Raw genomic sequence first — 12,091 nt, 5'->3', positions numbered from 1 at the left:
CTTTCTGCTGATTTCTTAAGCATCTCTACAACTGCTTAGAAGTTGATTGCTTTTGTTTTCTTCAAAAGTAAATATATTCCTAATCCTAGGGTGGCAAATTCTTTCATGCTTTCTAAATCCATGCTTCAGATGGACTGTGTAGACATCTTTCAGTCCTCAGTAGTAACATGTGGCAGGCATTCCTACGGTATCAGCAATAGAAAAATCTACTAACCAGTATTCTCAGCTAGGTCCTCATCTGGAAACTGGTCAGGCTTTACAGGTCTTGTGATACTTGTGTTTTCTGCTTCAAGTTGAGCCCTTGAGCCCTAGAGCTCACTCTTGGGGCACCGAAAGATGCAGTGTTTTCCACATGTGATGTGTTAGTTTACAGACTGCGCTTGGAAACTATAGTTGTATTTTGCTGTGGTTCCATTAATTAAATGAAATATATATTTACTATATAAAAGAAAGACATTAAAAACAGCTACATGTTCACCTGTGCAGAGTCTATACATTTCAGTTTCTTTTAAATGAATGAATTTACATTTTTATATTGTGCATTGTTTTAAGTCTTCATAGTAAAAAATTTCCCCAGTGAACCTTTTAATTTGTAAGATTTGAACCAAAACTTGTGTGCATCTCTGTTGAAGATTAATTACATTCAAAACGGTTCATGTGTTCTTGTAAGGTCTGAGTGTGAGCTACCTTTATTCCAGCTGTGAGACTGCAAGGGACCAGTATGTGTTACACATGCTAGTGAACACCACCACATGGTGAAAATAAGTATTCTGCAATTAGAAAATTCTCTTAGCATAATTTTGTGAAATCATTTCGTATAATTCTTTTTCAAATTCAGTTTCTTTTTACATAAAACAGTATTCCTATCAAAAATTATAGCTCAAAAATAATTTGGTTTTAGTTTTGTTTTGTTTTTTAAATAAAATGAAAAACAGGATGTTTTAAATGTGTGTTTATGATTATTTGGGCACCACTCATACAGAAAGGAAGAAATAAGATAAGGAAATGAACATAGAATAGTCATGCCCAAAATTTTGAATATTTACAATGGAGTAAATCATCTTGGAGAAGGTCCATTATTTCAGACCTCTGACAGGATAGCCCAGGCTGCTAATAAGAGCAGACCCACCAGACCTTGTCCTCAAGAGGGACAGTGCAGCTGCCACCGGAAGACCAGTGGCCTGCCCCAGCTGTCACTGTAGCTTCTGCTCACACCAGGGAACGTGTGACCAGTTAATGGTAAGCTTCATGAATTTTTGTTTCCCTTTTTTCTTCTGCATTTTAAAAGAAGGATATTATTTTTTGACTGCATTTTAAAATATAAACAGGGGGACATGCAAAAACAATCATCATCCTCTTGGATGTCATTTTATAAATTAACACTGTGTGCTTTTGTATGGAAAAATATATAATTTAATAGTATAAGAAAAGATATATATTCACTTGCCTTCATGCAAAACACAAGCTTTGCTGTATAAAATTTTGCATTTCTTAGTGATTTAAAAAGGCATGCTTTGCATGTAAAGGAAAACCATTGCAATTGGTTTTTTATCATACCTTTCTCTTGGTTTTTGTAAACTGTAGGTTTGAGTTTTGTTACTCTTAAACCACAGTACACTTCTGGATGTATTAGGTCTAATAGACTGAACTGGTCATCTTGACAAGGGTTCCCAGGAAATGGATGTTTCTCTGTCTTACTCTTCCCGTTTGCAGGGATTGCCCTCGGGCAGGTGTGCAGGCTGTGCTGCAGCTTGTTCAGGTACTGATTCTTTAGACTTGCTGAAGTTCTACATTGATATATGTTGGCAGGTACTCATTTGATACTCAAAATTAAGTCGTGTATCATTCTCTGTGCTGTATACAGTTGGTTATATTCTTTTGTGTGACACTGAACAGTTAATTTAAATGTTCCTCTTATTCTTGTGATATCTGTGGCTGCTTATATAGTTTCACTGAACTTGACCTAATCTTTCATATTCTCTTTCATGTTCTCTTTCCTCCTCTTTCTCCTCTCTCTTACATCCACCCTCCTTTAGAACTCATAATTATCCTTTAGAGTAATACCGCCCTTTACCAGCAGTTTAACTCCCCTCTCCCTCAAACAGACCTCATTTGTCTCACTAATGCTGATATATGTATTGATGTAATAAAGTAAATTTTTTAAATGTAAAATTTCATTGTGCAATCAAATGTAAGCAATAAAACAAAAATTGCATCTTGTGGATAAGTGCATTTTTACTATAGCATTTCATATATAGAATTAAGCTTCAACATTGGACTTAGGAAAAGTCAAGTTGCTGGGTTGATTCTTCTCCACATATATGAGAACCATCAGAAGCATAGCTCATGAGCACGAAGAGAGCCTAGGTCAAGCCTACTGCAGCTTCACATAGTTACCATCTCCTTGTTAGCCTCGGTGACTTCTTCCCACTCCACCTCCTTGCTCTCTAAATTACACGAAGCCTTTCTTAACAAACACAGCTGTTCTCTAGTACTTTATGTCACCCTGGGCTTAGTCTACACCTGCAGAGCCATGTGCCATAGCAAGCTGTAGTTCACAGGCCTCTTGGATTAGCGATTGCGACACAGTGACGAGGAGCTTGAGTTCTGGTTCAAATCTAACCCAAGCTCCAGGCTAAGCAGTCATAGATAAGTGATTGATCACTCATCTGTGGAGTGAATACAGTATGACTTGCCCTTAGAGACTAGCTGAGAGGGTGAGTGAACCACTGTGTCATCCCTGCATTATAGAATAAACTCTAGTGAATATCAATGACAATCATCTTTGGGGTCTAGTGTTCCTTGAAACCACTTAATGCTTGCAGAAAAGCCCTGTCATGGGTGCTGCCTTGGGGAAACCTAGGCACTGCCTTCCTAAGACACCACTAGAGTGCCATTGTCTCTGCTGTGTAGTCTTGGGACAGTACCCATCTCTGACCCTGTTCCCACTGACATGCCAAGAGCATGGTACAATGCTGCCCCTGGCTTTCCATTACGACTGTGACCCTGTCTTCTGTCATCTAATGAGTTACTGAAAGCAAAGTCAGGGTGTGGGGATAAACTGCATCTTTGTGGAGCTGTATTCAAGCGTTAGCTTACATGAGCTAGAGGCAGTGCTGTGTCTAGGCTTCCCCATGACATCTCGTGGCAAGGCTTATGTGCAGGTGTTATTCTGAGAAGTGATTCCAGAGCTCCCTGCAAGGAGATATACGGTGAAATGGAAGGACAAGGCTGAATCCCTTTTAAAGTCGGTCATCACTGGTCCCTGGAGAGGTCTGCCCTTGACATTCTAGTCTCAGTCTCAGAGCTCCCTACTTAGGACATGAAAATGGGGACGGCATTTAGTCTTGGATGTTTGTTCAGGAGCAAGAGTGGCCCTCTAGCATTTCATACCTGGGTACCATGTTCATGAGTGCTGATCTTGTCAGAAAAGTCATGTAGAACTGAGGAACTGCAGAAGGCAGGTGTGCAGGCTCCACATCCATGGTTGCTCCATGGAGGGAAGTATATGGGGAGATTAGAGGATATGAAGTCAGGCAAGGGCCTTAGTAATCTTTTTAAGAAAGGTCTAGGGCCAAGGGTAGCAATGGGTGGTTTCTCATGGTGGTGGCAGTGCCATATGGCTGCTCTCCTAACAATGGTAGCAAGTGTATCTGACCCATACAGAATCACTGTGTCTTTATTAGTCATTGACAATCGTGGGCAGTTATGCTCTTTAACGAAAGAAAGAGTTCCTGCATTGTTCCTGTCATCTCACCTCTGCGAGCTACTCACACACCCACATGTCTACAGAGCCAGTTCTTGAACAGGACACGGGCCATATGGCATGGAGAATTTATTGAGCTTCCATAGGGAACTACAGGAAGGAGAGAAGTGCTGTCATCTGCACTCATTCTCCAGTCACATTTGTCTGTGAGCTGACAAGTTTCAGGAGGAGGCTTCAGGATAAGGAATTGGCTGTCTCTTCCTTTGGAGCTTCTGCTAAGGCTCCTATGGACAGAGGCCTGAGGGCCAAAAAGCTCACGCAGCTCAGAACTACTGGCATACAGCATCTTATCTTCCACCGAGTGGCCTTGTCCCTGAGGGACCAGGAGGCTTCTCCAGAAATCTGCTTCTTAGGAGCTCCATCTAGGGTGTGGCCTCCTCACTATTCTCCTCAGAACTGGAGCCTGCAGAAGAGGCCAGGTTGCCCCCAAGCATGCCATCCTCACAGGATACAGGCTTGCCCTGGCACTCTCGTAGGTCTGGCAACTTCAGGCTTTGATTAAAGGAGGCGGAGGCCATGCACTCGGCTGCCATTTGGTCACAGGCACATAGGAGCTTCTCACATAGGCTCTGCCCCACACCTTAGCAAGAGCAGAGGAACAGATATGAGACACAAGGTAGGGCACTTAAAAACCACTCGTCCAACCCCTAGCCATTCCTTTTCCCAGTCCCCACCTTGAACAGCCCTTTTGGTGTCTCGTGTGCACTGTTCCTAATGGTCTAGCCTGCTCCTCCTGCTAGAAATTAGCCTGTTGTATTTCTCATCTGAGGCCAGCCTCCAGATTGACCCTGCACCCCAATGACACTTTCTGTTTTTTAAGCTCCTGGGTATTCCATAATGTCATGGAATACCCATGCCATCTCAAAACTTGAGATAGCCTCCTATCAATCCCACCTCACCACCTACCTCTCCTGACTTGCCCCCCCCCCATTCTCTGGTCTTTGCTACAGAATCTAGAGTAAAAATCCTTAATTAATAACCTGTTGATATTATTACATGACATCAGAGTGGCCATTACCTGTTTCCTTTCCTGGCTGTGACAGTTTGAGGCAAGGATCACACACATTTGTTATTGTTATAGTTTGAATCTTAAATGCTCCACTACTACCACCAAAGATTTGTAAAGGGCTGGTTTCCAGCTATGTGATTTAGGGTGACTGGATCCCAAAGGCTCTAACCTTGTCAGTGAATTAATACATCGATGTATTTGTAATTTCATGGAGGTGCTAAAAATAATTCAGGGGGGCTAAGCCAGAGGAAATAGGTCATAGTGTGTGAGTATGCATGTGCAATCCATAAGGGTATATCTCATCCCCTTCCTACCCGGTCTTGTATCCATTCATCCATCTTTCTACCTTCTTCTTTTCAACCTCCATGAAGTGAGCAGCTTGCCAAGATATTCTGCCTCCTCACAAGGTTTTAGCAGTAGGGACAAAATGACCATGGACTGAACCCATAAACCAAACTAAATCTCTTGTGTTAAAAGTTGATTCTGCTCAGGTATTTTGTCACTATCATTTCTGCAGTCCCCAGTGAAGGTTTGTTGGCTAAGTGGAAGACTGAATCAGTGAGTGAGTGAATGGCATGTAAGTACTGCCATTAATTATGGCCCAAGAAGGGTGTCATGTGTGTGACATACAGAATCAGTAAGGAGAGCAATGGGTCCATCCAGTTGCTTCCCCAGTTAAAAATGAAGACAAAAGCCTTTCGGAGCACTAGCGAAGCTCCAGGGAGGGTATTTCTTTCTGAGCTACAGAGCAGCCCATGGGAAACACATCCACTGCTGGACAAAGGGTCCCCAGGATCCAGTTTTAAAGATGCTTGGCCGTGTGCTCAGGGCCGATACTCACAGGGGGTGGTACTTTTACACATTGCCTCCATGGGGCATTTCACAGCCATGGGGAACTTTGGGTTTCTACTATGGGAGGTGGGTAGAGCTGTAGACTAAGCCCACCCTTCAGCCAGAGTCATCACTCTCCTTCATGAAGTTCTTTAGGTGATCAAATCTGGAACAGAGTCTGCTTATTAGAAGAAGGCAGAATTCTTTAAAATCCACTGTGTAGCTAAGAGGAGGTTCCAGGTCTGAGGCAATTGCCGTTTTCCAGCCCGGAACCCAACTCTCCCACTTCCTTCTGCCTGTCTGATTGTGGGCATCATTTGTTTCTTCTGTGCAATAGAAAAAGTAATGGAGCTGGAGCTGCCTTCTAGGATTGGTATGAGGAGTAACTGTGACTGAAGGGTTTAAAACATCCCACAGCATGGGCTCAGTAAGCACAGGCTACTGAAATCATTCATCAGCTGTGATGATTAAGGCAGCTGACTGGCTCTTGACCATGAGCCCCTAATCTGTGGAAAGGGATGTAAGGGCATGACTTGAAGAACATGACATCATGGTACAGATGAAGATGTGCTAGGGGTAGTATCCAGAGCCCAGATCCAGCCAGGATACAGACATGAAGGCAGAAGGACTCTAGGCAGCCTCCACACTTACACTTGGGTGTGTGATCCTCACATACCACAGATGACCGAGAACGACTCCCATGCAGGCAGCCCAGTGGTCTCACCTGCTCCAAACAGCAGTGATGGGACAAACAGCACCTAAGACCAAGGAAACCTTTTATTGACCAAGGTTGCCTCACAAAACTCCATGAAGTCTTCTTTCTCCATGCTGCATGAGGTACTAAGACTTGCCAAGGGCTCTTTCCCAGAGTAAGGCTGGATACTACACACATCAAAGGCTGTTTCAGGTTGTGTACAGTGCCAAGTGACTGCCTCCAACATAGCATCAACCTGTGTATACCTAGATTTTTACATTTTCTTTGATTTTTATTATGACTCTTGATGGCAAATACACTCATCCTTGCACCTTTCCAGCAGATGGGAGTGAAGGCTTTTTCACGAAGGGAGCATCTTTAACTTGCACAAATCTTCCATGTCAGTACAGTGACTCTACTTCATCCAGCCTTCTATTAAAAGAATATTTAGCTTCACACCCATAGGTCATCCCTTTAACCCTCAACCTGAAAGAACATGGGAGCCATGAGGACCTTCATCCAGCACAGGGCCTAGCATAAAGTAGGGCCCCAGCAAACACAAGTGAATGAGTCAGTGTCTTGTGTTCACATCCACCTCTCTGGCCTGACAAATCAGGATCTCCTTGGCCAGATGCTATCCACAGAACACTTGTGAAGGCACCAGTCAATAGAGGTCTACAATTATTCCCTAGTGTTCCATTTTTAGCTATCCTCAGACCTTTAAAACCCACTGGATAGCTAAGGAGGAAGTTTCTAGGTCTAAGACAACCCTCCCACTTCCTTCTGCCTTTCTGATTGTGGGTATAGGTTGTTTCCTCTGTGAAGTAGAAGTAATAGAGATGCCTCCTAGGATTCGTGTGAGGATTAACTGTGCCTCTCAAGCACTCCTTCCTGGAGACCACAGCCCAACCAAGGGTGACCATACTTGTAATCTGTTCTTACACAGCAGCTTTACCAATTTTGTTGCCAGGCCAGAAGAATAATCCTTCCTCACACACTCACATTACCCAGTAGCTGAGGTCACTGTCTGCCCCATTTTCAGCTGCTCACTCCAGGGGAGCCATGCTATCTTACATGAGTATTTCCCATGGTTACAGGGGTGGGGTGGGAAATGAGCACAGTAGTTGCGATCTAAAGTCAGTGTCATTGGGAATCATAAGCGATCAGCATATTCATGCAAGTCACCTACTCATGACTTACAGAATACATGGTAGTGAGATTATGTTCTTGCAAAACGTGACACCAGTGTGACAAACTGCCATTCAGAGTTTCCATCTGTAGCTTTCAGTTTTAATTTCTTCCTGCAGATGTCAGAAAGCCATACCAACTTATTGTCCCAACCATTCATATTATATATTTTAATAAAATATGGTCAGTGATCAGTAGGCACCTCCAAAATTGCCTCAATGGTTCTCCATGAGAATTAATAGGACAAAGAGGCTGCTGTTGATGTCTCTGTCTTCATTATTGCACTAAAGAGTTCTGTTAACTCTTGAATCTTGACGTTATTCAAGCTCTCTCGTTCATGGAGGACAGAGGGCATGTAGTGGAGCCTCATTGTATAAACATATCTTTGATCCCACTGCGGCTTTAACTGCCAGAACTAAAATTTCAGTAGGGTCATATGGTGGGAGGTTCTTTTGGGGGTCGAGTTCCTTCACTGACAGCCTGAATGACTGTTCAGGAGAAAAAGAGTAAAGCACTAAGATGGGAATGGCTGGGTGGATGGGTGGATGGGATAATTATCAGTCTTCCAGATCCTATCAACTGTTCTCTTAGAATATTCTTTCAACTCAAGGTGAATCCCATGTAATTACCTATTTTGTCTATGTGCTTTTGTCTAATTGCCCATCTCTTTCATTGGGCAATCTTCTATTGGACATAAGAGGATTTTTTTATTCCTATTTTATCATTTTTGTGTCTCTACTACCTTGCTTGATGCCTGGCACACAGCAAACCCCCAGAGATGTGAGCTGAATGTGTATGTAAGTGAATGGATGTGTATATAAAGAAAAGGATATTCCCCCAAAAGTGATGGTTATAAAATTTAGCAAAAACACTTCCAAGTTGTTAAGAAGATAACTCACAATTTGCCTTTTTCTGAGTTCACCCAATGCAGATCCCTATTCTCTATGTGGACTATTGCACAAGAGGTCAGTCTAGAGTCATCTAAAGTGTGTTAGCAAGCCAGTCCTTCTAGGAGGCAGGGTAGTCTGTGGTTGTAGTGAAACATCAAGAGATCTGGCTCAGAGGGGTAAAACCACGAGAAAACACACACAATGAACTAATCTGGGCCCACAGGGTCTCAGAAAGACTGAGCTGACGACAGGGGACTGACCTAGGCACTCTGCATATATGTTATAGTTGTGTAGCTTGGTGTTTTTGTGGGACTCCTAACAGTGAGAGCAGGGGCTGTCCATGACTTTTTAAACTGACTTTTGGGACCCTACTCCTCATACTGGGCCACCATGCCCAGACTTAATACATGGGGAGTTGCTTAGTCTTATTGCAACTTGATACGCCATGTTTTGTTGATATCCATGGGAGATCTGCCTTTTCCTGAACAGAAAGTGGGGAGGAGTGGATTGGAGGAGAGGGAAGGCAGAGGAAGGGTGGGGAGAGGGACTGGAAGAAAAGGGAGAAGAAACTGTGGCTGGGATGTAAAATAAATAAATAATATTAATACATAAATAATATTAAAGAGAGATCTAGCTCAGTTTGACTTGTCCCTTCCCTGGATGAATGGCTAACCTCAGCTGCTCATCAGGAAAGTAGGTCTGCAATGTTACCATGACACTCTGTGTGAAAATAGATGTCCAGAGCCAGCTCTATGGGAAACTTGAAGGAAAGCCCAATGCAGATGAGAGCTCCTACAGATGCAAGCAACCTCATTGCCATTTGTGGACCACCCTTCCCCATCCATACCTGTCCAGGGTATCCCTTGGCTCGCCTCTTCCTTCTCTTCCACAGTAGCAGCCATAAGATTCAAATTCCTCTGGGCACTGGGATGTTAGACAGAAGAGCATCTCTCCAAGCTGCAGCAGGGCCTGCCTGCTCTCTCCATCACCCAGATGTAGGAAGGCCAATCTGTCACAGGCTAGTTAAGAACACAGACTTTCAGGAGAGCAAGGGTAGAGTTCCAAAGAGGAGCAGAGTTCCAATTGTATGAGAACTATTTCAGGGGGATCCTGTATTCCCACTCTTCTGTGCCTTGTTCTCTTCATTTCAGAGAACAAGTCTTCTTCAGTTTGGCTTCTGAAGCTCTGTTGCATTCCTTATTAAATCTCTATAAAGAATGGGACTTGTCAGGACTTAAGATGCTCTGTGGGCCACATCCTATTATTTAGAAGAGCCTAGAAGCCTGAAGGGTCTGAGCTGTCCTCTTAGGCTTTCGAGACATATTACATTAGCAAACCTGGTGGCCTTGCCTTTCTGGCTTTTCTCACTCTGCCCCTGTCTTTCTGTCTCTCCTTATACCCTTCTCCATCTGCCTACAACTTTCTAATGAATTCTCCACCGCTCTTCACTGGACACCATAGGAGGTTTGCCCAGATGTATCCTACTGGCAGGGGCTCTTCCCAGGTGCAGGTCCTTTGGGAAGACATCCAAGGGAGGAGAGAAGGGATGATCATTAGTACCCAAGTGCTTCATCTTTCTACTTAGTCACCCATATACAACATGGATTACAACCAAACTCCTGGCTTCTAGGCCAGTAGAAGCAGAGGGATGAGAGGACAGAGCCAGGGGACAAAAAACCCTGATTCTTGCCCAAACTCAGCCTCATAGTAGCTGAGTGGCAAAGGTAATTTTTGAACCCTTGTGCCTCAAAGAGCTTGTCTAGTAAAGGGGAATGGTGCCTTCTAGTTGCACCAGTAGGAAAGGTCACAATCTATAAGGTACCCTAAAAGGCTTTGTTAACAGCTAGATAGAAGATTCCAAGAGCAGAGAGGCCAGATTCTTAGATGCTACCTTTTCCATTTGTCTCCTGAGAACCATTGTCAACGGATGATACTTCCAACCTCAATGTTTTAATGCCAGCAGGGACACGGGTTGCACCTTCAGCAATGGCAACAATCTCTGCAGATCCTGAAAATGTACCACTTACATTGATAGTTCACAGTTAAAGAGTTACTCAGAGACATTTGCAGATGGACATGTGGTCAAGGTCAAATGCAGGCAGAGACTCTCAGAACACTGACGTGTAAGGAGAGTGCACCTCACCTGCCACAGGACCCATCTAGATGCTTACAACCAGGTAAAGAGGCAAAGAGACCGGTGGAAAAAGTAGGGTGCCACATGACAAGAGCAACAGGGACTTAAGCCTTTGAACCCTTGATCTTCTTGTCCAAATACTGCAACTGCTTCTCATCATATTCAAGATTGTGTGAAAGTCCTTCCTACAGCTTTCCAGGCTGCCTGATTGCATCCTTTGTCCAGTAAAGCTTTGGGGCAAGGTATGGTGGTTTGAATGAGAATGGCCCCCACAGGCTCATGTTTGAATACTTGGAACTATTTGGGGAGGATTAGAAGGTGTGACTTTAAGAGGAGATGTGTCACTGGGGGCAGGCTTTGCTGTATCAAAAGATTGGCATCATTCCCAGTTAGCTCTATTTCCTGCTTGCTGTGTGAACTGTGAGCTCTCAGCTGTTGCTCCAGCTGCCTACCCCCTGCTACTTCTGCTCTGCCATCATGGACTCTAGCCCTCTGAAATAGTAAGCCCAAAATAAACTATTCCTTCTATAAGTTTTCTTGGTTATGGTGTTGTATCACAGCAATAGACAAGTAACTAATACCTGAAGCTGCTAGAAAATACCTTAAATATTCGAAGTATCTGTTTTTACAAATTGGAATGATAAGTAATTTTAAATGGGAAACTAAATGTAATTTCACAATCATGTCTTTACCTGAGAACTTCTCATTGCTTCCCTCCAATGTGTCTTTTAATTCCATATGTGTACTTTATAGAGGAATATAGAGACGTGATGTGTTCAATTCTTCTGTTTGGGACTTGGTCTGAAGCTCATTTGGAATGCATTGGTTTCACATTCCTACCTATGGCAAGGTAGGGAGAGCCAAATGTGCTTACCTGGAGTTGATATGGTCCTAGCAGCTTCCACACCTTGAAGATCTCCGACAGAGTCTGCCCCTATGAGAAGACAGACAGAATGAGAGTCAACTGATGTGCTTGGTCTTCAGAGGCATAGCACTAGGCCCAGACTGACCTGACCCTCCTCCCACTCTGAGATTTCCTAGGACAGCTGATGCCATCAGGGTAACTAAGGGGACCAATGGGAGCCTCCAAACATGCTTGTTGGCAAATGCAGCAGCAGCAGACTGCAAGGCAGGGGAACTTTCAGAAACGCAGTGAGACTGTGGATTCTGTGGAATTTGGAAGGGAAAAATACAAAAGAAAAGTATAATATGTGTTTAAACAGAGCAGCAGGAAGTCCAGGGAAGTGGAATTGCATGGTGCTGTTAGCTCGAGGAGAGTAGTTGAGCCATGGGTTTTTGTGAAGTGAGTCCTTCTTAATTCTTACAAAGCTCCTACTATGTTCCAAATGATATGACAATAAGGGCTTTGTTCATCTGACTCACTTAATGGCAGCTCACAGGTCAGGGATGTCCTGCTCATCCTCTCGCAGAGATGAGAAAACAGACATAGGAGAGTTAAGACACTCCTCAAAAGTTATGAAGTTAGGTAGGGGTAGGATGCAAAGCCAAGCCAGGTTGAGACTCAGGCACCATGCTAGGTCCACATTTCATTTCCCACTGTACTGGGAAGAGGAGAGAT

General features: G+C 43.7%; 1 protein-coding gene across 4 annotated transcripts in view; it reads right to left on the bottom strand.

Annotated features, from left to right (window-relative positions):
• Positions 1 to 4,128: 4,128 nt before the first annotated feature.
• Oc90 (otoconin 90) overlaps positions 4,129 to 12,091 on the bottom strand; it is a 29,726-nt gene continuing 21,763 nt past the window's right edge. For 3 of the 4 annotated variants that reach the window (XM_059247886.1, XM_059247887.1, XM_059247889.1), the window contains 5 exons: positions 11,387 to 11,440; positions 10,270 to 10,386; positions 9,226 to 9,397; positions 6,258 to 6,364; positions 4,129 to 4,346 (listed from right to left, as the gene is read on the bottom strand). In XM_059247886.1, coding sequence (XP_059103869.1) covers positions 4,129 to 4,346; positions 6,258 to 6,364; positions 9,226 to 9,397; positions 10,270 to 10,386; positions 11,387 to 11,440 — 668 coding nt within the window. Of the gene's footprint in view, positions 4,347 to 6,257; positions 6,365 to 9,225; positions 9,398 to 10,266; positions 10,387 to 11,386; positions 11,441 to 12,091 lie in introns of all 4 variants that reach the window. The other variant, XM_059247888.1, reaches the window with a different exon arrangement.

This window comes from Peromyscus eremicus, chromosome 20, assembly GCF_949786415.1.
Source record: "Peromyscus eremicus chromosome 20, PerEre_H2_v1, whole genome shotgun sequence".
NCBI classification, from domain to species: Eukaryota; Metazoa; Chordata; class Mammalia; order Rodentia; family Cricetidae; genus Peromyscus; species Peromyscus eremicus.
The sequence above is the reverse complement of the archived record's forward strand: the minus strand, read 5'-3'. Positions and strand labels throughout refer to the sequence as shown.